The sequence below is a fragment of the Ciconia boyciana genome, chromosome 5, assembly GCF_034638445.1.
Source record: "Ciconia boyciana chromosome 5, ASM3463844v1, whole genome shotgun sequence".
Lineage (NCBI taxonomy): Eukaryota > Metazoa > Chordata > Aves > Ciconiiformes > Ciconiidae > Ciconia > Ciconia boyciana.
In genome coordinates, this window is record NC_132938.1 from 59,853,172 (window position 1) to 59,876,866 (window position 23,695).

The window sequence follows — 23,695 nt, forward strand, 5'->3', positions numbered from 1 at the left end:
AGATAACAAAGTAAGCAAAATCTAAGTTACAGGAAAAGACTAGCATTTGACAGAATAAAGAAGGCTTAAAGAAGCTAAAAGTTACAATACAGCTGTAATGAGCTGCTCAGATCCATAAATTTAATGGCAATGACAGGCCTGGAGCCATTGGTTTTCCTTTTTCACTCTGTCCTCCCCGGGGCAGTACTCCTGCAAGCGTCTAGAGAAGTTCAGATCTCAGGGATTTGCCTACAGTTGGTAAATAATAAATATATTTTATTAATTCAGCAACCTAGGGAAGATGCTGAAGGGTACAGGCACAAGGACGCACATTTGTTTAGAAGAAGTTGCAAAACGGTGACTTTGCTAAACCACGGCTCGACACCCATACGCAAGCCTGCATGTGAACACTGCTCGGTTTGGCAGTGTTTATTAACACGTTAGTCCGCAGATGCAATGTTGGATTTGATAGGTCATGCAAGTTAACACCTCTCAGTGTTTTATTCCCACTGTCTCCAACAAGCACAAGCTGTTGGGGGACTTACTCAGAAGAAAATACATGAAGATTTCTGTTCACCAGGGATTTCTGCATGGAGGAGGATGTTTTACCAGGCACACAAGGCAAGTACCAAGGCTGAGTAAAATGCAGAAGTGCCGCCACAGGGGAACAGATGGGAGGTTTGATTTCTTTTGAATGAATTATGTACTTTCTCTCTAGTACAGTTCCCTTCTTAAGCCACCAGACAGATGTTCTTTATTCCTCGCATACACTTTTCAGTCTCCTGCCCATTTAAAATAGAGAGGAAAAGCCTCGCTCCCAGGGGGCTCTCCTTTGAGTACGACATTCACGCTGAGTGGTGGCCTGCAAGGGCTCCTGTGGCCTGGGACAAGGTGATCTCATGGGAAAGGTATAATTCAAGGTGACAAACTGAGTGTCAACACTCTCATTGATTGTGAGAGTGGGGAAGGAATAGGGGCAAAATGAGCGCAACAGCTGCTTTCCAAATAATGTATTGAATTCACTTTGCTAAGATGTTCGGTTTTCCAGCAATAAAGACAAACAAGCAAGCAAACTTGTCAGAGAAAAAACGAGAAGTTTTTAAAGGAGGCCCAGCTTAGCACTGAAAAAAGAGATTTTCATAGGAATTTTTAGCCAGTCCTATCCATATCTCCTGTAAAGTAGCATCAGCCAGGTCTCACAGTGAATCCTTGGTTTACTTTTAATTAGGCCTGATTAGCTAAAAACAGTAAAACCAGTTTACATTCAAAATGACTTTGATGGACCCAACAGAGTCCATAGCAGTAACAGGAGAGTGAATGAAGAAGTGAGATTTCAGAAGAGGATGGGCACAGCATTTTGTCACATGGCATCAATTACAACTCTAGGAATAAAGATATTTGTCATGGGATGCTCTTCTTACTTAGAATAAATAAAGTACATATTGGAGATACATCTTCTTGACAATACTTTATTACTCTTAGCCTATCTATTTTTATCACCTCTACACTGTTTTTTGCAATGCATTTTTCAATGCAATTTACATAGCACTGTTTGTATTTCCCTATTGGGATTACAGTTCATCTTACAGAAAAGAACTTTTTCTTCTTAAACTGTTAAGACTCATCCAGGGGATTTTTGTGTTCTCTCCAATCATTTTGAATTCCTAATGTTCACCCAACTTTCAACTTTTGCTCCAAAATGGTAATTAAAACGATGTTTCCAATATCTGTTATACAAGAAAAATCAGGTAAGTACATAAAGATGAACATGGTCCTATAGAAATAAATTGTTAAGTAGGTATATATTAAGCATTTTACTAATTTGGGTTCTGAGAAATGTCCTACTGAGAATATGCATTAATACTTTACAAAATAGGGATTGTTTCACACAGAATTAACTTGCTTTTAAATTGATAAGAGAGAAGATTATTAATTCACCTTAAATGCTGCTTATTAATTTTAATGTTATTTGGCAAATATTGCTCTTTTCAGTAATTAATTTTATCTTTGAATGTACTGTCAGGACCTTTATAAAATTTTGGAGTATTTTAAGATTTTGATGGTTTGCTCAGCAACATATGAAATTAAGTTGTGTTTTAATCTCCATGGCAAGTATCTGTGAATGGCAGCTCTTGAGATAGGATGTAAATTTGAATCGTTTTTCATCAATTTTCCTACTTATAAGCATGATAACTAGAATGTATTTCAGAGTCACAGATCCAAGCAATTGAAATCCTTTCTTTAAACTTATGTTTAGTCTTTTCCGTTCAGTTCAGCTCAGGACTGAGTTCCTCACATAAAGACGTGTTTCGGACTGCCTTGTCAGGAGCTCTCTGTGGAACAAGTGCAAACCCTTCTATAAAATGCTGCTGTGCTTGCAGTAACAAATCAATTACACCAGTCTCATAAAAGCAATGTGAGTCACCTTCTTCCAGAGAGCCTTTTTGTTTTTGTCTTGCAAATATAAGACCTGTTGCTGTTGGGATACTTCGCTTTTGAGGCTCTGGTTAGCTTTGTGACAAGCAGCTAGTGACCTTTCAGCTTCATTTGATACCATTTCTACTACTTGAGAGAAAGTGTTTCCCAGGAAGAAAGACATTTGGAAACCCTGTATTGACATCAACTGATTTCCATCACTGCTACAAAGCATAGCTGAATTTGGACTAGAATCAAAGTGACCTCAGGTGATGATAATAGTGTTATGGTTGTGTGTTTTGGCTAGACAACGAGAAATCCCTCCTCTCACTGCACCAGTCATGGCCAGGCTTCACCTCTGCCTACAAATGACTGCATCACGTTGGATGTTTTTTCTTCTTCTTCTCCCATATTGAGAGTGATGTGACAGTATTCCCCAGGGAAGACAACCTTTTACTATTATTAGTTAGTGCCTTGACCCTGAGACTTCTGTTGGCAGCCCCTTAAGGATGGAGAGCAAGTGAAAACGGTGCCATGCTACTGTCTTGTGTGAAGACGAGGCGATCAAATACATGTTTAAGCTCCTTGATAGCGATGCTACCCATACACAGACTCTACAGCCTATAAAAGGAATTACAAAAATCCAGCTGAGATGTAATGAAAACATGAATTAATGACTTTGTATCCTTCTGTGAGAGCCCTGGTCTCAGCTTTGCTGATTCCTAGAGATGCCAGCATGACACTTTTGATATACTCCAAGTAAAAAATTCAATGAATGACCCTAACTTTATGTTCAAAGTGACATGAATATAAAACTGGCAATTCAGATTTGATGTGTTTTTGCAGATTTTTAACCTCAGGAAATATTTAGAAATACAGGGCTGACTGTCACTTTGATGTGTAGGTGAATCAGCAACAGTTTCCTTGGGGTCTTACGAGACTGAAAAATGAACTTTTGTGTCAGCTTCCTAACAGCGGGTTCCCGTTGACATGGAGCAGCACAGAGCTGCTCCCCCAGGACCTCAGTACATAACCAGGCTGGGTGAAAACAATTAAAGTGTAGAAAACAAAACAAAAGACTGAAAACATTTCAGACAACAATAAATCTTCAGTGCTTGAAACAAGTCAACAAACCTGCTAGGGAGGAAAAAAACCCACCAAGCCAACAACACAAGAAAAATATCCCAAATTAATTTCTCGGCAAAAGATTTCAGAAGATCATGTTTTCACAGTGGTTTCCAAGTGAAAAGCAAGATTTACTGTCATTGCTCCTACAGAAGTTTTCACTGAGAAGTGGTAACCTCATTCCTGAGACAAAATGTTCAAAACTAGTTGATGCTTCCAAAGGGAAATAAAGCTGCTTTTCTGCCTCAGAAATCCTGCTGGCTGCCAGTGTTGACACAAAGCTCACTCTTGACCAAGCTCCTGAATGCTCAGCAAGTTCAGTAGGGTGGTGTACTTGTTTTGTTTATTTATAAGTGTGGCAAGTTTCCTATTGTAGCTGCTACCACATTTAAATGATCTTGGCAAGAGCGAGGCGTACAGGATACATTCTGAAGAAGGACCATGTCATTGCCTGGCAGGCAATTTCCTTTTTTTTTTAAGCCCAAAACACATCTTTCCAGCCTCTGCTAAGTGTTACTATTCTGAGGATATTTGAAGCAGGTAAAATGGTAGGAGTGCTAGAAGGGAGATAAACAAGGACTCTGGAAAAAAGCCTCACGCTGACCTTGAGGCACAATACTGAGGGCTCTCCAGGTAGGTTTTTCTTCCTCAGTGCAACCACTCACAGCAGACAAATACATGACTTAGAATTTCTGCAAGGTATCATAAAAGTCATAGCATTTTAGCATCCCAGAAAGCCAAAGAAGAATTCTTTTTAAAGTTAAGGACCATTTCCCTGGATCCATAGTAAGTCTACAGGCAGAACACTGGCATCTAAATCTATCTGAATTGACCTTCAGAGGAAGCAGAAATGTCTTTCAGGCCAAGCATATGTAAATGAAACACTTAGTTATGCGAGGAGCCAGAAAAAAAAGATTCAAGTTACTTGGAAAGTTTACAGCATTCAAAGTCTAGTGCAGCTTGCCAAGAGAGTCAATAAGGCTGGGAGTGTCCAATGGCCCTAGAAAGGACAGTGGTGGTGAAACACCAGGAAATGGATGTTGCAATTCAACACTCTTTATAAGAAGTCTTCATCTCAGGTTTTAATGAATATTGTGCATTTCCTCTGTTTTCCAGGCAAAAAGTCAACGGTTTTTGTGTTTGGGTTGGTTTTGTATGGGATTGCATGTTACTATGGAAGCTACAGAGGTTTCACGCTCTGTCGTACTGCAAACATTTTGGGTCGTTTTTCCCCTTCCCTACTTCACTCTTCTGCGTACTACTCGGCGCCTCAGAAGAGCAAGGCTTTCTAAGCATAGCTGTATAATTTTCATAATCAACAGGTCCCCATTAGCAAATCCAGCAGCTTAAATGCTCAGTGCTTCTGTGTAGTCCAAACAGCTCACACTCCTGTTCATCCCTCCACGCTCCGCCCTGCTGGCTCATTTCCTGACGTGCAGAGGAAAGGGTGAGTTCTGCAGTGCTTAGGGAACACTTGTCCCTGAAGGTGCTATTTGAGCTGATGGAGGAAGCAAACCCTGCAGTGGTGAATCCCTCTCAAACTGTGCCTTTTTGGCCACTGCTGCTCATCTGCACAAGTAGAGCTCACCCCAAGTGCCTGCACTGTGGGGCACAGCAGGAGCTGGTCTCTGTGGCAGGTTCATCCTGGCAACTTGTAGCTTCAAAAACATGAAGTCCACATTTTAGATTTCACCCAGTATCACTCAGCAGCTCATGCTGGCCATGCGTTAGCTATTTCATACGATTATGATGGGAAACTCCAGTTAGCAAGTAATGAACATGTTGATTTCAAAGTCCATCTAGACAGCAGTTTCACAGTGTAGTGTATATTCTTGCTATTCATTCATCAGTGCATCGCTTATGATTTTGGGAGGAAATCAATTAGTGAAATTGCTTGAAAGCCCCACACAGTGAATGTCAGCCACAGACTCATCTCAAAATAATGTGATTTTAAAACTCATCGTAGACACCTTCTGCAAAGGATGGTTCTGAAAACATGCTTCCCCCCTCGGATTGGGAATTAAACTACACATACTTTGCATAATTAAGCTAGTTTCTAGTGTCTACATTCAATAAAAAAGTGTCATTAGAATATGCATTTTGGGATCCTGCTGGCTACAAATCACTTTACAGACTGATCCACAAATGACATGCCATCTAGGAACCAATTCAACATTTGCTGAAGTTCAGCTGTTTCTGGAACAAACGACAACAATTGCTTACAGGACCCTAACAGCAAAACTATGTTAAACACACAGCCAGAAGTACAGCGCCAAATGCAACCAGATGAAAATTATAAATTTTCACAGTGTTAGAACTTGCTCTCAAAGCTATCCAGACTGCTCAAAATTTTGCCTGCACTAGGATTTTTTTTTTAAAGGTATTGACGAACTATTAAAATCAAGCCAACATAAAGTTCTTCTGTTAGCATGTCCTAGCTGGATGAGACAACTTAGAAATACAATTTATTTTCCCCTGGCAGAGTTTTAGAAAGTGTCAATGCGATAGAACAATTTTGGAGGAAAAAAGGAAAAGCCATGAAAGAAAGGAAACTTCTCCATTCCTGCTTTATTTTACTCTGTAGAAACTCTCAGCTCAAACTATTCCCATCCTGTGAAAAATCATGCACCATTCACAGCTGCTCAGTAAGCAAATCTTTTTCATATACTTGTGAACTAACATAATCAGTAATTATTATATTGATATTAGAAAAATATACAGGTATAGGTGTTTGATAATGGTTTGCAAATGGCTTCCATGCTGTTCAGTGAACTATAACTTAACACTCCCAATAGGCACTGAAATGAAGGATAATCCTCAGGTCTTCTGTGTACTGTTATTAGTGAATTGTACCAAAACTTCGTGTGTTTGTAAGGGCTATTTTTATAAGCATTTTTCATTCATTTGTTTATCTTCAGCCTCATTAAAAATTAGCATATTAAGCAGATAAAGTGGAATTCAGGTTGGTCAGTTTTACTCCTGACTTCAGCAACTATCAAGAATCTGAACCTGACTTTCCCCATACTCGATGATACAGAGTCAACAGACAGCTAGAGAGATGTGCCTCACTAAAAAACAGCCTTTCCCTGTGGAGCCACCCTTTTGCTACATTCATAAGCTCTTAGCGATGGAATAACCAGAAGCCAGATTCTGATTTCAATTACAGTGGCCTAATTTACCTGTCATCAAAGCAGTGACTAGGTTTACCTCACTGTATTGGAGATCAGAGTCTTGACTAAATATTCCATATACGCACCCATACAAACATAATACTAACTAGTAAGTGAGAACAAGACTAACATCTTAATGTGTTTATTTCCATTTGTAGCTTGCATGGTAAATTTATTGCAATGATAAGCGCTTTTTCTCATGTCCTCACTTTATTTTCACCTTTGTTCTTCAAGGGAGTTATTGATTTCTCTCCTCTTCAAACGCCGTATGATCTGGCAAGTCAAAGGGGATCATTTCAATTGTGAGGAGTGGATCAGGACATAACCCTGAATAGCAGAACTAAAGAAATGCCATTTCTGGGTGAGCTTGGTGTTGCATTAGCAGTGCTGTTGTACGTGAAGAACCCCAAACCCTCTTCATGGACTACTGTCAAAGGCAGTTGGTGTGAAGAAATGCCTACCTGAAGATGGCAAGGCTCAGGGACCAGAGCACTAGTGGTTTCCTCAGTTCAAATTTTGCTCGTTTGTTCATTAGGTGCCGACCACCAAATATAAAGGCAGCATACAGAGCTGAAAATAGGAATGATTTCTTCCTGCAAAACAAAACCAAAAAACACCTGTCAAGTATTTAATTAGTATTAGATACACAGCAGAGTCACGCCTGGACATAACTGCCAAGGGCTTGTGCGTTTCCTTGAAAGGAAACTCTTTTGAAGACACTCCTGCAGCCTAGCTGAGATTATTGTTAGTGTATGAACCTACATGCCTGCACATAGGGCCAGGTCCAGGTGCAGGCAAAACTGACCTTGGGGAAGTTCTGAAAAAAGACAGCCGAATTTGGCTGCCATTATTCCCCAGTTTCTGAAGCCTGAACTTCTGTGAGGAACAGAATAGATATTGCAGAGACCAGACACACTTCTGCAAGCACAACACAGTTGATACTTGAACCAGCTGATCACATTTTGTGGCTCATTTATCTTTTTCATACCAATTTTTGTTTCCTGCAGGTTCCTTGCTACCTGGCAATTTAGTTTCCCATTGTTTCCTCCACGAAGATGCTTAAAGATCTTGGGCACTGCAACACAACATGAAGAGCCTCATGAAAAGCGGACAACCAGCAAGGAGAGGTCAACAGCCCCATTAAGCAGCGACCACGCTGGGTGGCATCGCCCTGCTGCACACACCCTGCCTGGGAGTGCCCGTTCAGGAAATCCAGTGAATTTGCTGAAAGGTCAAGCAGGGCTCTGTTAAGGAACTTCAACGATACTCTTAGAATTGCAAGTTTTATTTTTAAAACTGCCTGATAGTAGTCCAGCTCAGCAAGAATCAGCAAACATTTGGACTCTGCTACTATAATTCATTGTAAATCAACCATTAGAGGTCAAAAATAGATTCAGCCTGGGATTCCTTCCCCCACAGCACAATATGACACTGATAAAGACTTAACGATGTACAGCATTAATGGTGGCCTAACTAGATGAGCGTATATTTAGGAACAGATTTTTCTCTACAAAATCTATAATTATATTCACAAATATCAGTGGACTATGGCTTTGCACCAAGAGGTGCTGGTTCTTTTTGGACCCCAGAAAAGAAAGACAAACACTCTCAAGAAAGGTAACTACTTCGTTAATATCCCAGAAACGGCAGCAGCAAGCTACAAGATCTTACGTTCGTTCTGACACTGGAACCCCGAGATGATGCAGCGTCAGACAGACCTGCGATCAGGGCATGGCAAGCTGCCCAGACTTCCCGTCGGGGGCGAGGTTCACCCGCATTGTGGTCTTTAGAGTTTTTATAGGATTTTCAATTGGATGTTTATATGAAAGTATGTTGCTTCACCTCAAGATAAAGACATGGACATGCTTGTGGTGTCGCTACTGCTGCCACCTCCAGGCTTTTCCAGTACAATTAGCTGGCTGAGGCTACCCTATGGCAAGGGATACGGGCAGCCCAGCACAGTCCTGAAGGCCAAGCAATATGTGCAGCACAGTACGGCACAGCACAGCGTGAGTCTGCGCCTGCTCAAGGCAACTGGTGCATGGATCACCAGCTCCTCGACGGACAAGGATCTTCTGATGAGGTCCATGAAAACTAAGAAAAGCTGTAGCAGCACATCTAATTGGAAGGACGAAGAAAGCACATGCCGCTTTCACTGGAGATAAATGAGTTTTATACGAGTTTGAAAGCTAAGTAAAAGCGAAGTCCAAAGAGACAGAGGCGTATCAGTATGCGTGCAGCAGCACGCCATTTTCTGCCCACTTAGAAACTCCTCTGTTTCTATTGACATGTTTATAGCTCTGTGTTGCAAAACATAGGTAACTGCATGAAAATCCAACTGGTGCTCCGCACTGAGAAGGGAGGACCCGGTGCCTGCGGTCCCCTGGGTGAGCTTTAGCATCCACGCTGGCAACAAGCTTCAGGAAGACCAGGATGACCACAGAGCCAGCGCCCTCTCACCTTGAGCATTGAGATGGTCTAATTGCCATGGCAATGTTTATCACAACCGGGTTCTGAAAACCACAAAGCCTCGGCCCTTATTCATCTCACAATAAAGAAAAAAGCATTCACTTTCACTTCTATGGTCTTGAATTTCACAGTCAGGGAAGGGGCAGAATTACCACATTTGATAGCATGTTTGCAGTTTAGCTTGGCTGGAGGTCAGCAAATATTTGTTCACCAGTTTGGGCAGTGATGAACCACCTCAAACTTGCTCATACCAAACTGCCTAACTGTTAAGACAAGATTTATGGATTATGGGACAAGAGCAGACTCTCAGTGTGAGGTTGGACTGCGTTCCCATCTCCTTCCCTCTGCAGCCTCTTCAGCAGTGGTGTGCAGAGCAGCCCGTCACCAACCTGGGCAGGGGCGAGGGAAGGCAGAGGGAGTGTGATGGGCTGTACCACAGTCTGCAGTGCTGTCCTGGCTGTCCCAGGGCATCGGGAGAGACATCCGCTCTGCATGCTTCTGCCCCTTCAATCCCACGAGTCTGGGCTTACAGCACTCAGCGCAGACAGACAGCAATGCATACAACGAGGTATGGAGATACGCATACACACGTACGGCCACTCGAGCCAGGTCGCGTGCAGGGGCCCCACAGGAGGGACCCTGCAGCCCCACGCCACGTGGGAGGTGCAAACCCCCCACCTCGCGGCACGGCAGTGGGAGTCCCCCACACCAGAGGCAGGAAGGGTCTGTCTTGCACTGGCCCATGCATGGAGCTCCAAAGCAATGGAGAGCAGTGCAGGACGACATCTTGAGCAGTGCAGGATGACATCTCGGTGCAGGGGAAAAGACTGCAACACAGTGCTGCCGTGCAGCTGCCAACAGGACACGGGCCTTGCGGGCTGGCAACGGGGGGAGGTCAGGATTTAAGAGCAGTAGCTAGAGATACTTTGTGGGAATGCAGGCAGGCAGGAAGCAGTTCAGTTCTGGATCAAATACAGCCAAGACTTCAAAGTAATGGCTCAACGTCAGCTCCGATTCAAGAAAAAAAGACCAGTCTGAATGAGTTAGCAGCTCAGGTCTGTGCTCTGTTTGACTCCTTTCTTCCTGGGCAAGATACTCTATATATTTACCCCAAGTAACATTTCGTTTTGCTTCTTATTAGTGAAACTCTTTTTTGTGAGTTCAGTCAGTCTACTGAGGTCAATAGTTATATTATACTAATTAGGACAGATAAATTTAGGTCACTTGTAACAGCTTTGTAATGAGTTCAGCATTATTTGCAATAATGGTAAATGGTATTCCCACAGTATACAGCTTTGTATCGGTGGTGGCAGACACGAGAAGATTTGACGGCATGCATGATGTGAACTGCAGAGAGCAGCTGTAAGCAGTTTCAGACAAGGAGGGACGCAGTAGTATTATCTCCTATCAGAGGTAAGCACAATACTGAATAACGATTAGGCTGATTTAGAAATCATCTCTCTGTTTTGACACCTGCTGACAACTTTTGATAACTGTTTGCATCCAAAGGACTTTGAATTTTCCCCTTTTTGCAGCATAATAATGGTTAAAAGGACTGAGTAGTCCAGGTGATATAGTTATAAAGGGGTTGCAAAGGTATGTACTCTTAAGATAATCTGTTTAACTGCATTAGACTGGTATTAACCAGCTTCCTACCAGTGTTTTTATGATGGATTTTCCTGAAAGGTTCATGACTACAGTCTGGTTCCTGGGCTGGTGACACAAAGCAATGGCAATCTGACAGCATGCAATTATGCCTGACATGGTTTTAGCCAAAAAATGAGCATTTTTAAAGACAGAGTTTTGGAGTTCCTCTGGAGCACTGTAACTTTTCATTTCTGAAGAGAAACTAAATAGAGCAGAACAACGACAAAAAAATTAACCTTGAAACTAAAAAAATTAAAAATCCCCCAAAGTAATTCTGTAGCAGACTCGCATCCGATAACTTCAACGTTAGAACATTCATATGTTTGTCTTCAATTCTGTTCTGCAGGGTAACACAGTAGGCATAAAGACAGGGCTGCCAAATCCTCCACATTTTTCTGGCATTTCTGTTTCTCACAGTTGTCTCCCACCTTCCTACATTTTCAGACTTCAGGGACTAAGTACTATCTCTACTGAATACAACTCCATGTTTCCCTGTTGAAAGTTGCCAGCTCTTTCCCCTAAAAGGGAGGCAGGGGAATTTTCTGGAGAACCTATAAAATGCTCTGCTTGGGCTGGGGGTTACTACAAGAAAGGGAGGCAAGAGTGTAGGGCTGCAGGCTGAAGATGTGAGGCAGATCTTCTAGGATGCTAGCACAGAGGTGGCCGTATCACAAGGCAAGGGGAGAGGCAGAAGCAGGTGACACGATGGGAGAAACAGAAGAGAAAGGATGAATGGTCAGCATGGCAGCAAATGAGGGGAGCTGGCGGCCAAGAGATGGACGTGAAGCTGGGACAGCACGGAAGGGAAGGAGGCTTGAAGTCTCTTCTCTGCTGAAGCCCCTGGAGGGATGCTTCTTGCACCCACAGGCACACAATTGGGGCAGGGTACCCACACCGAACACAGAGGTTCGGTCACTCTCCTGCAAAAACCCTCCAACAGGGACAGGTGGTGTTATCATCCCCTGGACCACAGCCCATGGGTTCTGCTTGTCCCTCTGCACTGTGTAAACCATAGGCAGGTGATATGTTTTATCGAGGATGGATGAAGGTTTGGGCACTGATGTGCTTTTTAGAAGCTGAAATCCTTTATTAGGTCTGCCCTGTGGCAGAGGAATGGAGACAGGAACGAAGAAAAGGAAAAGAAGTATAACTGAGAAGAGGCAGAAACTGGGGCTGATAAAGGAAGGCAGAGGAAATCCACCCCACCAGGAACAAAGCTTCTCCTCATTCGCAGCCAGGGAGTCCCACCCAGGAAAGCCCACTCAGGCACCAAGGAGTGCCAGGAAGAGATCAGCCATCCAGCCTCAGACAGGAAAACACAACATGGAAAGGGGCAGCAAATAATCCAAAGAGGAAAGCAGTGGTAAACAGATGGCTAAGGAGTAAGAAACCCTGACTCCCCCAGAAGTACGTTATTTATAAAACACTGAAAGTGTAAGAATTACCACAGTATTCCAAAATAAGGGGCCAAAGCCTGAGGGTGAGCCTTATGCACAGCAGCGCGAGACATTCCAGCTTCTCTGATGCAAAATGAAATAGCCCTGAATATTGCAGTGCCGCCGAAGAAGGTGGTTTCAGCCCAGATGAACTGTTGCCATTTTTCCCCTGAAAATAGCAGCCTGAGTCATTATTGTAGAGCTCTCTGATGTTAATGAGTAAACTGAAACAGATATAGATATGTGCTATACAATTCAATATTTCCATAGGATTTTCTTTAATCATTAAGGAAAATCCTTATAGAAATGCACAAAGGACAACCTTATCATAGATCTTTTAACTATCCTCTATCACGTAATACAGGATTATCCAAATAACAGCATTCAGTAGGGGAGTAGTAAAGTGAAGCAGTGTTAGCCCCCTCTATTTACATTCTATAGGGTTTTAATTTTTTTTTTTTATCAAGATGTATTTACTTTGCACAGGCAGAGCTCATTCTTAAATTCATTACCAGTTCTTTATATGCTGTAAAGGGAGCACAACAGGTAGAAAAAAAACCACTGCAGCTGCCAGAGCAGGGTGCTTCTGGCAAGTAAACAGGCAATTTCAGGCTCCCAATGTTTTTCTTTTGGTGGCCTTCATCACCATTTTATTGAGTTAAAAAACATATTTTACTGGAAAAAAAGAAAGAAAAAAAAAAAAAGGATGCTCGGTAAGATGAAAGATAAGTAACTTTTCTTACCGGTTTCTCCCAGCTTTCAACAGAAAACAACAACAACCACTTGTGTTTATAATTGAAATGCCTAACTTGAGAGTCTAATTAAACCCTTTAACCTGAACCAGTGTCAATCACACAGCATACCCGTGTCCACAGCTCACAAGCAGTGCCCGGTAGCCTTGGCAAAGTTACTTTCTCTCTGATGCTTACTTAAAAATCACACATTCTGTATGTATAAAAAAGGGTGTGAAAACGCTTCTCAGTCTCTCAGTGTTTCTACCTCAGAAATACTGTCAAAGCAAACCTTTCTCTCTCTCTTCCCAGATATAATTTTGACAGAACCAGCAAGAAGAGATCCAATGTGTGGATATGCCAGATCTGCATACGAAAATATAACCTGTACTCCTGGCTTTGATTTGAGTTTCTGCAGCTGTTTCCTGTTGACTGTACCAGCCTTAATAACGGAGAGAGAAGGACATGCAGAAGAAGACGACCTGTCTGATACACACATGCCAACACAGTCTGATTTATTCCTACAGCTCAATATCCTTTGACATTTTTATTTAGATCAGCAGTGACGACAGTCACACACACGGGTAGGTGACTCACTGATGATGGTCTTTCACATAACAGGCTATCAGAGAGTAAACAGGGACGTATCTCACACCAATCACCTGATCCCTTGATTTCTAAAGCCTGCTTCTCAAAAGACCATTTCAGCCTCCTCATGACAGGTGCTGTCGGATACCCAGGTCTGTGCTCCCCCCACGGCCAGGGCAGCTCCCCCCGCACCCTTCTCCCTGCTGGGAGCAAGGGAAGAGGAGTCAGAGCCCTGGGAACACATCCCAGCCAGCGACTGCTATTCCCCCACATCTGCCTTTTCTCTGGGGTCCTGTCCTCATCACCCAATTCATGTCATGACTGACAGACAGTACCTGTATCATCGGCCCAACTCGTTAACCCACGGCGCTGGGAGGCTGCCAGAGGGACTGCTGCGGGAACTGTCCCAAGCCTGACCCGGCTGAAAAGGAGGGAGGAGGAGAAGGACTTGCGTGTGCACTCCTTGCTCCATGAGCACTAACAGCTGAGCCGAGGCATAGCCTGAAGCCCAGGTCCTCCATTGCCCAGGTCGGAGCGGGAAGGGCGAGAGCTGCAGGGCCAGCTACCTCTGAAGAGTAGAGCAACTATTTTTTTGCAGTGTATCAATCACCACATCACACCTTGCTACGGTCCAGCTGGAGGCCTGGCTGGAGATAGCCCCAGTTCCCCACCAGCCAACCTGCATGGTCATCCTCCCTGGGGAGCAAAGGGCTGTGCCCACCTGAGCCTCCCCCCACATCGCATTCAGTCAGGCCCAGGAGCAGGAAAGCACTCCCAGGTCATGCTGTTGGCGGGGCAGGCAACAGCCCTAAAATGACAGAGAGGAGAAACAAGGGCACGGAAGTATGGAGGCACGGGAGACGGTGGCTCATGTCCTGCACCTCCCTGATGGCTGCATTTGTTTTGTTGAAATGTGTTTGCCAGTAGTTTGTCACACTCATGCTTGTAGAATATACGTGTTACAGAGTTATTAGCCATAAACTAAAATGTGTGCAGCTAGGATGAAAACAGCAGCAGCGAATTTTTCTTGCTTTCCCTTTGTAGTGGGAAAATGTAAGAGAAGCGTAAGGGTGGGAAAATGAAGTTGAAATTCAGGGACAATTTTTTTTTCAGATAGAAGAGGCAAACTCAGCTCTGAAGTATATGAAGTCCCTTGTTCTTTATAAGCCTCATATAGGCTCAACAGGACCAACCATAAACCCTGAAAAACCCATAAGCTATAATCCCAAATATAAGCAACATCACAAGAGAAAATTAACCCTCAAATGGAAAGTGCTTCAGAAAAAAAACCTACGACGTCCAAAATTTTGTGTTTTGAAACCAGTTTTCCAAAATTTTGTTATCACTGAAGGCAAATGAGCTTCATCTCTGGCTCTGCCACAGATTTCCTCCACTTATAAATTATGCTTTGAATGGGGACCCACCCAGTGGAGATGGCAGGGGATAGTGTGCTCGCAGTGGCAACAGCCATCCCTGAGTTTCCACCTCGCACGGACAGCAGTGGAAGTTGCAGCCCGGTGGGCCGGATTGACGGGCTGAGCCCCATTGTACCCTCCTGCCCAGCTGGCATCCCCAGTGACACTGTTCAGCCCGTGCCGAAGCCTGCGTCACCCCATCTTCACCCTCCACTCCTCCCCAGGGATGGGCCAGCATCTCACCTCACTGTTACTGACACTGGTCATAAGTAACAACCATTTTTGCACAAAACCCCCAAGATTTATGTCACCAGAGCTAAGAACTGAATCTAGCCCCAGAAGAGTCATAGGAGCCTACCAGCAAAATGATGACCATTCCTGTCCCTGTTAATAGTCTTCATAGCAGGTCAGTGTAGTCAGAGAAGCTCCTTCTCTACTGGGAGCCTCTGCTAAATCCATCTGTATCACTCTGACAACATACCTAGTTCTTAATACAAAGACTTGGGGGTATAACAGGTGACAAAGTAGGGTGTCCCGGTGTCCCCTCGGACACACCATGGCTTTCTCCAGGCTTTGCTGGGGCTTTCAGGCAGTGGAGAGACGGCAGGGAGCAGGGAAGCTAATGTAGGTCATGGGCACTGCAGTTCTGATGAAAAGCTACAGTACTTTCAGTTTTAATTTCATCAATGTAAATTTAAACCTCTGCCCTCCACAGTAAAAACCTGGAGCTAGTAAACACAACTGCAACTGAACTTGGGGACTACTAACCTACACCTCACCCAGTTGAAGTCATTCTGTACCCACGTCTCGCCTGAAAGCCATTAATGAAGATGCTAGTGGAGGTATGTCATATAGACATAGCATGAAAGGCCATGCTGCCTTACTCCTTTCATCTGCTTTATCTGATCAAATCAATCTATGGTTATGACATTCAATAAGTTTACAGTTAAAGGAGTACATCAACGTAAGGCCTTCGGATCCAGGAAGATCCCTGAAGCAACTCACAAATGTTATTTATATAGACAAGTGCTGCTTTTTTCACTGCTTTGGGGATAGACATTTATTAATTTAACAGGACACAACACAACACCACAAGTAAAACATCAATGAGAATACTTTACTAAAGCTACCTTTGCCCCTGAGCCTGCAGGAAAGCCTGTGCACCACAGTGGCATGCTCAGGTCTCTCTACCATTGCAAATGCAACTTGTAAACAGTCTTGGAAATAACGTCTGTTGGATCTCAAAAAATATTTAAGTAGAAAAAAAGCAGTCATTTGAAATGAAAAATGGAAAATGCAGGGATTGCAAGCAAGCAGTGTGTTGTTTTTCTATCTATCCGCCCTAAAAGACATTCCAGCAGACGTTGCTCCTGCCAGCCTTCTGCAATACGACCTCAGAAAATGATGTTGCTTCAACTGCCAGTGGATTGCAAAACACAAACAAAAAAACATTCTGATTTTCCTGAGAGCGTTCCCAGCCAAAAAAGACATGCAAGATTCTCCTGTGGAGCAGAACGCAAACTTAGAACCAGGGTAGCCAGAAGTCATGTACAAATAAGCCCTTACAGCTAGGGCTTGGCGATCTCCTTATGGAAAGGATCGCTTCGTAACTCTTTCAGTGCCAGAAAACATTAAATTATCCTGGAGGAAACCAAACTAAGGGGATGCCTGAAAAGCATAATAAATTAGAATATACACTTACCACCCTTCTCCTCCCCATCTAAAGACCTAGAACCATATAGACACATCAGAGCAAGCCAGCAATGCCATTCTGTGACCTAGTCTGATTAAAAGGGGATACTGGTACCAGTGACATTGCAGTAACGGAACTGCGGAATAAAATGTCTTGCTTTCAAACCCTGTAAATGCTCACATGCCCTGTGGAAGAGAAGGGAGCAAATGCGACTCATAAAAAAGGACATTTTGGTAGAGAAGCAAAGGAAAGAGTATTTCCAGCATCCCTTAGTGAAGAAAAATCAGGTCTTCTGAAGAACAACTGCCTGCTCTGACTGGTCCCGCAGTACTTTTTGATACATGATGTCAAGGACTGCTTGATGTATCTAATAAAATCTTCGAGGACATCTGACCTTTGTCAAGTGACAAAGGATGCTAATGGAAATGCTGCAGCGAACCTGGACCTAACTCTTGACTGCAAGAAACTAGCAAAGTCCAGAAGAAAAATGGGGCAATCTTTCCATAATCTTTTCAACCACCTCTCTAAAACAAAGAGCCCTGCCAAACAGCCATTTTCCTTCTTAATCAACTGGGAAGCAGGTCAGGACAAATACAAAGGTGTTTCAGCAGTGCTCGAAACTTCCAACAGGGAGCAGTTCAGAGTTGCTGGGAGGCAGGTTTACGTGCTGCTGCCTCCTTACAACACCATGCTTTGCAGCTTGCCCAACGCGTCCACCGGCAGAGAAGGTAGACCTGTGCATTAGCTGGCTACGTTATCATTATCAAATGGCATTTTCATGAACTAAACCTCGCCACTACCTACGTAAGAATTTTATGCTTTTCATTCCCAGCAGAGGCTTCAGTCCCCAGACTAATCTGCTAATACATTTCCCAGTGCTTTAAATCTGTCACAATTCCTGTGTCATTGACCAGGATCTATAGCTTCTTCGTTAAATCCAGAATCGCTCTACCTGAAATCAGTCAAGGCAGTACCTTTAAAGCAGACCCTTTCAAAGACAAAGGAAGAGGCAAACTGGCCTGAATCCAACTAAAATTACTTGAGGAGAGAACGTAAAACACCATGAGAAATACTGTGAGTGATAAACCAGTAGAAGTAATTTTCTAATTAGTGTCAGAGTTTTCAGGATCCGATGCGGACAAAATTTAAGAGGCAGGATGACATTCCTAAACCTGTAGTGAAAATGAAGATGGGACAGAGGAACGTAGCAAACACTGCACAATCACCAGCACCTGTTCCTCAACTAAGTACCATAGCCCGGCCGTTTTTCGGGCGCTTCCTGCAGACATCCCACCTGCAGTCCTGAACCAGCCCGAAACAATCAGAATAAACCAGCAGGAGTGGCACAAGGCAGTACAAAGTACACGGCATTAATGTAGCTTATCTCTATCCTGTCGGCAATATGTTTGTGACAGCTTGTTCTGGCTTTCCACCTCTGCCTACAGCTTCACACTTGGCACGGGCACTCTCGTCTCTCTAGAGAGGTGGCAGGACCCACCAGCTCTCCCCAACTAAAGAGTCTGGGTCTTTCTTTTTGCTTCCAGCTGTGAGGGCTCGGCTGATTGCATCCTGCCCTTAGCCACCCCCTCACCTAATTAGATGGGATACTAAACTGCTTAGCAGTATTTCACTTTCCATCGCGGTATAAAGAGCCCAGGTTACTAAAGGATTAGCAAGTATAACATTAAAGTGTTATATATACACAGAGAGTTGCCTGTCCTAGTCTCTGCTAAATGTTGGTCACAGGGGACCTGTTAAAAGATAGGAGACGCCAAAAGGAAAGAAACTGCGGACAAATGAGGTGATGAAACTGGACTACGGAGGAAGTGGCTGCATACATGACGCCGCAAGAAGGAAAAGGAGCATTACCAGGAGCGAGCAGTAATTGACATTCAGCTCTTCTGGACAGGCAGACACATGGAGCAAAGGAAGGAAATAATAAATACGTTTTTAAACAATTCAAATACAACAACAGCCAGAATTTAATGGCCATGGTCATTAAGGGCCAAAAGGGAGAACCAGATTACTAAAACTGAATAGGGAAGTCTGTTAGCATGTCAGTGATACTGTTTGAAATTTTTTTTAGACAGAAAGCAGCCTCCCATGAAGGTAAAGAAATTAAATAAATGGTCTGACCTTTGTTTTTTCCCAAAGGTCACATAACCAAAATTTTTTTACATCTCCAAGCATATTCCTTTTGCTATTCTTTTTCTTAATTGGATTGTCCACCACTGATTACCTCCATAACTTGTGGATTTTGCTCAAACTTCTCTCCATGGCAGGTTTGCTAACTTATGGGTGGCCTATAAAGAGGTAAAAAAAAAAACACCAAACCTGTTCTAGTAAAAAGCCAGGCTACTCCTAAATTAATTTCCGTATCGCACAACTAGTATGGTAGAATACCCTCTACTCTCATTACCTATTCTTACCACTTTTCTTTCATGTGGCTGTTGTAACAGCACCAATTAATCTGCCTCTTGCATCTACCCACTGTCTCCGTCATGTTATGACCAGATGTTGTAACTACACACGAACCTGTTTACATCAGTACCTCATTCAAGGATGCTCTGTTGCTGTTTCTTCTTTCATTTGCAAATGGAATACAAGAGTCCCTTGGCACCTGTGTGCAGGACCTGGTGGGCAACAGAGAGGGGCAAGAAAGTATCTTCCCAAAGATACTGTTTTCCCAGAGGATGCCCTGAGGTGCTCCAGCGCTTTGCAGTGCTACCACCACAGCCCGTGCCAGTGCCTGAACCGAAAAACCACCCAGGCACCAGTCACCCTCGCTGCCCCTGCACCCGGCGTCCTGGTCACACAACTCGCACACGCTGAGGCTGGGCAGCTTGACGCCTTCTTGTTACAGCCAGCGCGATCCAAGCGCCTACCACAGTCTCCATGGGCTGGGCACTCCACTTTCTGTGCATTAAGTACACATTAACAATAGCTTGCTTTTACAAGCCTCTCTCCTTGGGAAAGGTAAATGCTATCTCTTTGAGGCTGGTAATGATCAACGCAACTGCATATTTGCCACCCAGCTAACCTAAGTGCCCAGAGAAAAAGTTGTAACACTGTGTATTCAACAAGTTTTTCCACTTTCATGATACCCTAGAGCAAATGGCAGTTTGCTAATGTTTATTGCTTTCAGTTTTGGGTTTCTTTTCCTTTAGCTGTAGCCTGCTTTGAGATTCATGAGTGTAAGCACACTATAAATGCATATCAGAGAGTTTCACAATAACTCTGCGTCTGGACCATGATTTCACTCCAGCATGTTTTCCAAAAGGCAGCCAGTCTTGAATTCAAAATGCCATGGGGAAAGAGTTTACTCATGTTTTAGGGACCTATGGCAGTGATTCTCCTCCAACGCAAGGTTTTTTTCTACTTTATTTTAATTTCTCTGGCTCACTGGGACTTCAGCCCACTGAAAACAAAAGTATTTTAGAGACCTTGACCTGCACCAACAATGACTGACAAACAGACACGTGCCCCTGTGTTCACCTGCATCCTGGACCCAGTACTGCTGCGTTGGGGCCAACCCCTACCTGCGCTGAGAGCCAGTGGTAATGGTCTTGGGCATGACCTATGTTTTGCTGCTTTGGGGCTCCAAGCTGCTATCTCCGCATGATCGGCATAGTGCAGGAGTGCGCTGGCTCACATGGAAATTTCCAATGCAGCCCTTCACTTTGCTCCTTCTTGCTAGCCTGAATCACCGAGGTGACTGCATGTGCAGAGCAAGGAGTGTCAGAGAGAGGTCTCTGATGAAAAATGTTAAAGTCTTCTGTCTTTTACTAAGAAGGCACAAAGTCCATGTTCAAAGTGCCCTTCAGTTCAGCAGTTTCAGCCCCATCGGCAGCGCAGCGTCCAGCTGGCACAGAGCCCCTCCTGAGCGGGCAGAGCCCAGCGTGCCGCTCCAGTGCCCTGACCAGCAATCCCAGCAGAGCTCCTACGTCCCTCACCTGAGCAGAGGCTAGCAAGCATGACAGGCTGGCCCAAGCAAAAACACATTTAGTTTTGTGATTCATTGCAAATTATCTGTTTTCAGCCTACGGTTTATGTCTTAGTCCCTCTAGCTACCCAGTGTATCAGCAAAGAGAATCAGCATCTCCCTGCCTTAGATGTTTAGCAATCTCACACGACACCGATGACTTGTTCAAAGATGTATCAAACCTGCAGTTGCAGAAATTTGTTCTTTCGGGGATTGAATTATTATAAATACAGATTTGAGCTTCTCATCCACATTTCTGAAAAATGCTGGATCCATGCTATAGCCACCACTTCACCCATCCTGCCCCACCCCTGGCAGCTTTTGCCCTAAATAAAACAAGGGTGTTACGTGGCTACAAACCAGATGATGGACCCAACTAGACTTCAGTCACAACAGTACCAGTCCTTATTACTTAAATCAGCTTGTGTTTCTTTCTTCTTCTGTCTATTTAAATATTGTGCTGATATACACCAAACTCCCTATAGCACTGTAACACATTTTATTCACATCTCAGAAGTGCTCTTGTTTGCTTGGATGGCAGGAACAATAAATCCCACTTCTGCTTCCCACTCACTCCTCTTAAATAATACCAGTAGTACTGATAAAAACCAAATACTACTACTGGTAACATGTTCAATGATCCTGTTAAATAATAATTAAAGAAAATGGGTTCACTCACAAAACAGGTAAGTATGCAAGAATGTGGACCCATGTAACTGAAACTTAACAGCACTGCTACATTTGCATTCACAGAAAGACTGTAAACTTCGAGCAAAAGTATATTCAAATGATTTGGCTAAATTTGGTGCTCATGGCCTGTGCTAGGCTGCCACCTTTCTGAGAAGGCTCAAGGAAATGAATTGGTTCTATCAATCAGACCTCCTAAAACCTACAGATGACAGGAGGTGTTAATGAGCAAGAGTTTGGGAGCTCCTTGGGACCAAGAAAAAGCTGCCATTGATGGGCCTATCTGAATTTAGTGGCTGCAGTTATCCCATGGAGCAATGGAGAAATGTTCTCAAGCAGCTGCTTCTTTTTCCCACCGTGGTATACTGAAGCATTTTAAACCACGGAGTGGTTTAAACCATAGAAGTGGCATATTCTGGCATATTTCATTCTGCAGCCAAATGAAAATGTGAAAGTCCTGGTATGAAACTTAATCATCCTGCAGCTAATATAAATGAAAACTGACAGAATACAGGCTTGATGTCCTGAGAGATGCTGGCATGGCTTATTCTTGTATGCTAGTCCATTTTGGACAGTGTGAACAGTCCTGGAAAACTCTCCGCATCTGGGGCTCCCTGAACCCAACCGGACCAGGGCTCCTTCACATAAGGAGGGCTCCTTCACTCTTCAGTTGGTTCCCCAGCAAAACTCATGGGACCTCCAAACGGCATCTCTGGGGACACAATTTTAGACCAAGAGCTGTAGTTCTTTCCTCACGCAAGTCAAAGTTCTGCGTGAGACGTTTCAGCGACTTCAGGTCAGCCTCCTGCAAGGGCAACTCATCCAGCACTGCTTGAATGCTCCAACCCCCATTGCCTGGAAAAAAAAATCTCTGCTTCCCCCAAATTAAACATTTTACAAAGAGGTAAACTGGGCTGAGGAAGAGGATGGCAGACAGGCAGCAAGAAGGTTGGGAAATGAAAGTCCCCACAGCTGCCTGCCAGCAAAGGGCACCCACCACTGCTCCCGGGGCTCCCGGGGCTCCCTGGGCTGCAAGCATGTGTCACGTGAAATAAGTCCATACCTGACACTTAAGTTTCTAAATTGTTGTTTTCATGGTGTGCTCGGGGGCAAAATACAGGGCTCTGCTGTCCTTCCTGAAGCTGTCAGGACTGGACTAAAAAAATGGAGGAAAAACATGGAAACAAAAATCTGAAGGAAACTGAATCCAGGTCATGGCTGTGAGTCGGGTCAACCAGATACAGAGTGAAGGCAGGTCCTTTTCTTTTCTTTCTTTCTCTCCTTCAATGCCAGACTTGTTTAACAGGACTCTCCTTGGTGAATTTTCTTTTATAATTAACAAATGAAAAAGAAACATGCTTCTCCGCATTTAAAAAAAAAATACCGCAGCTGCCTTACGCAAGCCATTTCCATTTTTAAGAGTGGGAAAAGGCTTTGCTGCCTCTGTTTAAATACAGGCTTACTTTTCAGCCTTGTTAATTTGGGAGGGAGAGTGGGAACGAGTAAGTGTCTAAAATGATTGAGGATTTCTGCATTCATATTAAATGATAAACACTAACAAAATAACAGTGAGAAACTGCCTCTAGCGCGCAGGCTGGGGCAAATCTATCACAACAAACACAGCAGGTGGCTGATCTCGCAAGGTCTGAAAGACTATCTTGATCCTCAGCGTGTGCTAACCACATATGCTTTACATTTAAAAAAGACAAAAAAGATCTCTTGATGCCTTATATAGGCTCGCACAACTCCTCCCTGCTACATGTCTATTAAAAAAACCTGGCAGGTTGAGTTTGCTGTTATGCAAGGGGGAAGGTGAGGAAGGTATATAATCTCTCCACTTTTCTTGACACCAGAACAAACCCGCAGACGCCAGCCACCACTATGCGTAGGCAGGAAGATGACTCCCAACCATTAGGACATCCAAATTCTGGGAGACTCTGCTTTCCGAGTGCAAGAAGGTTTGCCTGCTTCAAAGATGGGGCTTGGCAAGTTTGGGGAAAAAAATTAAAGACCAGGTGAGGGACTGTATGACCCTGCAGGTCCCTTACAAAAATGAAACTGGCTTGGGGTTGGGCACTCCTGCCTGCACCCCATCACTGTACTGAAAGCGGGCACTGGGACCACAGACCCAGGAGAGGAAAGGCTGGGTACGGCTGGGTGTGATGCACAGAGGCGGCAGAGAAGTCTCACCTCTGCCCTACCATAGAGTAGAGCAAGCACGCAAACCTGGCACCTTTAATTTGCAGAAGCTTCTCCCTTGCTTTCTGGCATTTGCAGTGCCAACACAAACCCCCCCAGGCTGCAAGGCTGGGACTTGTTGAGCAAGATGTACACAGTGAAACTCCAACTGAGACTCCT

At 43.9% G+C, this 23,695-nt stretch overlaps 1 protein-coding gene across 5 annotated transcripts in view; it reads right to left on the reverse strand.

The window, feature by feature from the left end:
- ELOVL6 (ELOVL fatty acid elongase 6) overlaps positions 1–23,695 on the reverse strand; it is a 76,085-nt gene that overhangs the window by 16,945 nt on the left and 35,445 nt on the right. For 4 of the 5 annotated variants that reach the window (XM_072863180.1, XM_072863178.1, XM_072863179.1 and 1 more), the window contains one exon: positions 7,151–7,282. In XM_072863180.1, coding sequence (XP_072719281.1) covers positions 7,151–7,282 — 132 coding nt within the window. Of the gene's footprint in view, positions 1–1,420; positions 1,707–7,150; positions 7,283–23,695 lie in introns of those variants that run through there. The other variant, XM_072863181.1, reaches the window with a different exon arrangement.